At 49.2% G+C, this 4,984-nt stretch overlaps 1 protein-coding gene across 1 annotated transcript; it reads left to right on the top strand.

Annotated features, from left to right (window-relative positions):
• Positions 1-2,161: 2,161 nt before the first annotated feature.
• LOC121495115 (serine protease 45-like) lies at positions 2,162-4,672 on the top strand. Its single transcript, XM_041762402.1, has 4 exons — positions 2,162-2,349; positions 2,837-3,111; positions 3,970-4,133; positions 4,439-4,672. Exons 1-4 carry the CDS (start codon positions 2,162-2,164, stop codon positions 4,670-4,672), a joined length of 861 nt encoding a protein of 286 aa, XP_041618336.1.
• The last annotated feature ends 312 nt before the right edge of the window (positions 4,673-4,984 follow it).

The raw sequence follows: 4,984 nt of genomic DNA, 5'->3' as shown, positions 1-4,984 counted from the left end.
TATTCAGAGAGACACAGAGAGAGAAGCACAGACATAGGCAGAGGGAGAAGCAGGCTCCCTGTGGGGAGCCTGATGCAGGACTTGATCCCAGGACCCCGGGATCACAAGCTGAGCCAAAGGCAGATGGTCAACCACTGATCCACCCTGTACTGATTTTCAATATTGCAAATATTGCCTTCTAATCTGTCTTCTGCCAGTTAATTTTGTTCCCAGGATTAAAAAAAAATCCTTGATTTTGATAATAATCGGATTAATCTGTTTGATGCTTTATGGTTTGTATTTTGAGATTTTGTTTAAGGAGCCCTTTGCCACCCCATGTCATATGGTCTACTGTTAACTTTAGAGTTTCACTTTCCTATTTAGGTCTCCAAGTGCTTCTAGGGAGGAATCCAGTTTTGGTTTTCTTATTTCTTCTTTAGTGAGTCAGTTTTCCCAGCACCATCTATTCAACATCCATCCTTCACCCACTGATGGTAGTGGCTCCTTTATTTACATTAAGTTCCTGTGTTCCCAGAACAAACTCAAGCTCTCTATTCTTTTCCATTGCTCCATTTGTCTGTCCTTGTCAATACCACACTGTTTTTGTTGTTACGGTTTTGATGTGTATCTTGATACCTACTAGGACAAGTGTCCTTTTATGTTCTGCTTTTTCAGAGACTGAACTAGTCATGGACCTTTTTTTTTTTTTTTCTATTTCAGTTTTAGAATAAGTTTATAAAGCTTCCTAAAATCCTAATTTGGAAGATGACTTTATAGATTAATTTGGGGGGAAAGTACATCTGAAATGTTTAGTTTAAAAGCAAGGGATGTCTCTGTTGGTCATTTTCCAGGTTCTTTATTAGCGGTTTTTGTTTTTTTTCTTTATTAGAGTTTTATATGTATCACCACAGAAATCTAGCATAGTGTTAGATAAGTTAATTCCTTGGTATTTATGATTTTTTTGTTATTGAAAATATATCTTATTTTGAATATAGTTTCTAGCTGATTGTGCTGGAGTAGAGGAGTGTTATTGATTTAAACAGTAAGTTGTTGAAGTACTATATATACACACAAAAGTACACAAACTTTAAGTGTCCAGATCAAGAAATTGTCTCACAGTGAACCCCCCACCTGTATAGTCACTGCCTTAGTCAGAAAGTAGAGTAACACCAGCCCCCAAAACTCCCTTATGATCTCTCTTACTTTCGCTGCTCTTCTCCCACAAAAGTACCATTATTCTTGGCTTCTGACCATATAGAATCTTTTTGCCTGTTCCTTAATGTTATGTGGTGTTTGCCGTAGGTTTGTGGTCTCTAATTTTTATAAAGTTAAGGATTTCCTTTCTGTTCCAAACTAAGAGATATTTTTTTTGTTTCTAGTTTTTTTTTTTAGTCATAAATACATGTTGAATTTTTCAAATGTCTTTGTTCTGTGTCTGTTGAGAAAAGCATATGATCTTTTCCTTTAGCGAAAAAGAACTGTTTATGTGGCAGATACACTGAGGGCTTTTCCATTGTGGGACCACCCTGGCCCCCCTGGGACAATCTCCACATGATTGTGGTGCATTATTTTTTCAAAATATAATGTTGAGTAATATTTTATTTAGAAATTTTTGCATCTGTGTTCATTCACACAGTTGTACAACTCGACTGCTTCAGAAGTACATGCAGGTGGAGACTGGAAACTGGGGTGGCGGGGCCTCCGTGCGCTCCATGCTGGGGTTCTTTCTTGAATGGCCTGTGTAAAGATTTCTGACACATGAGTCTGGAACTCTCCTCAGTTTTGAGTAGTGTGGGGACAGACCTTTTGCATGTACAAGATGCAGCAAGTTTTATGGCCTTTCAGGAACATGGCCTCGGGACTTAGGCCAGACACCAGAGAATGCATTGCTTGTCCTAGGGCTCCTTCTGTGCTCTCTTGTTTTGGGGTTCCCTGCTAATCACTCCCTGTTGTCTCAGTATCTCTCTCTCTCCCCTGTAATGTCTCTGTGTCTCTATCTTGAAGCCTTGTATCTCTGTCGTCAGTTGTCCAGCCCTGTGCCTCTGGGCAGGCCTCTGCTCTCCCTTCTCTGGCTCTGTCTCCCCATCTTTGAAATATGGACAAGCCCCCGAGTTTACAGCTTTGTGTGCATTGTCTCAGGCTGGGGGGGGGACATCTTGGTCTCAGTTGTTCTCATCCTCCAATGTGTGGTCACTGTGTCCCCCTGGACATTGTTCTTGAAGTTTGCGGCAAACCCTGGTGGTCAGGGGATTTGGACGTGATCCGCCATTGGCCCTGGGAGGTGAGCCTCCGGCTGGAAAATGAGCACGTATGTGGAGGGGCCCTCATTGACCTCAACTGGGTAGTGACTGCTGCCCACTGCATCCAAGGGTGAGTATGGCCCCTGTGTCCATGGCCTGGAGACCTATCCCCCACATTTCTTCTGTGAAACAGTGTGGAAGTCGGGAGGTGAAGGGGAGTAGGAAGGGATATCCAGAATGGGGAAGAGGCCAGCTCAGGGTCTCACAGGAGACCCAAGCAGCAAATACTGTACTTGAGCAAGGCAACAGGAAAACCCCCCCCTTCCCCCCACCACCATCCCTCACGCACACGAGGATGTACACGTATATCAGCACCTGCCCACTTGCATACACCACATGCAGATGAGGCCACCTCAGATCAATGTGAACAGGGAATGAGGGGGCAGTGGTCATGTCCCTGGCCCTGAGGGCCTCCAGGCTGGATGAACAAAGTGAAGCAAACAGAGCAAACCAGGCAGGGCTTCTGCTAAACGGGAGGTTCTTCAGTGGTGGCGATGGGAGCGCGGTGTGGCCTGGGAACCTGACACCTACTACCTGGGGCCATGTGTCTCCTGCAGCACCAAAGAGTACTCAGTGATTCTTGGTACCAACAAGCTGAAGCCCCCAGACTCCCTGAGGGTCACCATGATCCCTGTGAAGGACATCGTTATGCACCCCAAGTTCTGGGGCCGGACCTTTATCATGGGGGATGTTGCCCTTCTGCAGCTCCACAGGCCCGTGGCACTCAGCAAGTACGTGCAGCCCATCTGCCTCCCAGAGCCCAGCTACAACCTGAAGGTTGGGACACAGTGCTGGGTGACTGGCTGGGGCCAGGCTAAACAGCGCTTCTCAGGTGAGCAAGATGGGCGGGGGTGGGGTGTGGAACCACAGAAGGGGTACTGCTGCACCTTTGGGGGCCTTGCCTGCCGGACCCCTCCAAGGTGCCTCTCGGGAGGCTCATGACCATTACCTCTGGGCCCTGGTTCTTGGGATGCGCTAGAACTCTCCTCATGTGGAAACTGTTTTCATGGTTGACACCACTGTGCTTCTTGTGGCCACCTCAATCCGGTCTAGCAGTGCCTGGGCTAGGCATGATCTTCTGCCTCTTACAGAAGCTCAGAGTCGGGGAATCATAAATTGACTTGCCCACTCGTTCATTGACTTGATGAGCTTGGAGTGTCTGCCCCATACCAAACCCTTTGCATTGGGAACACGGGCCTCACCTGCAGGGCACTTCATTCCTGCATGGGGGTGGGGGCCCGGGCTGACAAGGGAAGAGGCAGAGGCTTTTTCGGGTGATCTCGAGATCAAGCTGGAAGGGGTCTGTGATGAGCTGTGGCCATGAGATATATCAGAGATGCCTGAAGGAGGAGCAAGTGTTAACTGGGTGACTGAGGGCACGACTGGTGCAAAGCTCAGAGGCTAGAGAGAAGCAGGACATGGTCATAAGTGATTTGTAAGTGGTTGCACTAAGACTTGGGTTGTGGCCTGCAGGGTGCAGAAGCCAAAGCTTCCCAGAGAAAGGGATCCTAGGAGAGAGCCTTAGAGGGCTCGTGGGACAGTGCAGGGGGCCAGACAGGTGAAGGGGCCCCGGGGGTGCGAAGGGGTGTGGTTGGCTGAGTCTCAGAAATGAAGGTGACAGGGCCGTGGGAAGAGACCAGGGCTGAGTGCAGTGAAGAGTCTTTTCTCACCCCACTGGGCTCCTCCACAGTTAACTCCACACTGACCCCAGAGCTGCAGGAGGCTGAGGTGTTTATCATGGACAATAAGAGGTGTGACCAGATTTACCGCAAGAAGTCCTTCATCCCCCACATTGTCCCCCTTGTCCTGGGGGACATGATCTGTGCCACCAATTACGGAGAAAACTTGTGCTCGGTGAGTTTCTGGGAGGTTCTGGCAGTTCTGTTGGGAGTGACCCCCAGGGTGTAGTGGGGTTTGCCAGGCTTCCCTCTTTGTCACCATCATCAGGCAGTACTCTGCTTCCCTCTTTCTTCCCCTGTGACTTCGATCTTGCCTGATATTCTGGAATGGATCTATAACTGAGGGGTGAAGGATGCAGTGAGATCCTCAAGGAGTGAAAGAATCCTCAGCAGAAGTCAGAGGGTGGGCATTCTGGGTCCTCGGGGGTCCTGGGTCCTAGTAGGGCCCAGAACTCCCATTCTCCTCTTCTCTTTACCTAGGGGGATTCTGGGGGCCCCTTGGCTTGTGAAGTCGAGGGCAGATGGATTCTGGCTGGGGTGTTGTCCTGGGAAAAGGCCTGTGCCAAAGCAGAGAATCCAGGTGTATATGCCCGCATCACCAAATACAGCAAGTGGATCAAGCAGCAAATGAACAATGGGCCTCTCTCATGCCTCCAAACCTCAACCTGGCTCCTACTCTTGTTCTGGCTGCTGCAGCCCCAGATGGGTCCCTGATCTCCCCTCTCTCCTCTTCTTCCTGCTTTGCCTCTGCTGTGTGGGTCCAGATCAAGGTTAGATCAAGGTCATGTGTCTGTATTCAATAGGAGTCAAGGTGGGGAAAGAGTGGCCCCTGGGAGATGGGGCCCTGCTTTTGCATCTCAGGGGGGAGGGATGTGGGGGACGACTGGGCCGTGGGTGACCAGGAGAAGGGAAGTGTGGCCTAGAAGGGCTCTGGATTGGGGACCAGGATAGCCGGGATTAAATTTGTGCATATGTGAGCTGGCTTTGTTTTCTTTTCTGAGTGACCCTGCGGGGGTGGGGTGGGGG

The sequence above is a fragment of the Vulpes lagopus genome, chromosome 7, assembly GCF_018345385.1.
Source record: "Vulpes lagopus strain Blue_001 chromosome 7, ASM1834538v1, whole genome shotgun sequence".
In the NCBI taxonomy this organism is placed as follows: domain Eukaryota; kingdom Metazoa; phylum Chordata; class Mammalia; order Carnivora; family Canidae; genus Vulpes; species Vulpes lagopus.
The sequence above is the reverse complement of the archived record's forward strand: the minus strand, read 5'-3'. Positions and strand labels throughout refer to the sequence as shown.

Excerpts from the sequence above, each read along its gene's own strand:
- LOC121495115 (XM_041762402.1), top strand. The coding sequence starts at position 2,162 with ATGTGTGGTCACTGTGTCCCCCTGGACATTGTTCTTGAAGTTTGCGGC. Across the intron at positions 3,112-3,969 it reads GGCTAAACAGCGCTTCTCAG|TTAACTCCACACTGACCCCA; the intron begins GTGAGCAAGATG and ends GCTCCTCCACAG. Across the intron at positions 4,134-4,438 it reads ACGGAGAAAACTTGTGCTCG|GGGGATTCTGGGGGCCCCTT; the intron begins GTGAGTTTCTGG and ends CTCTTTACCTAG.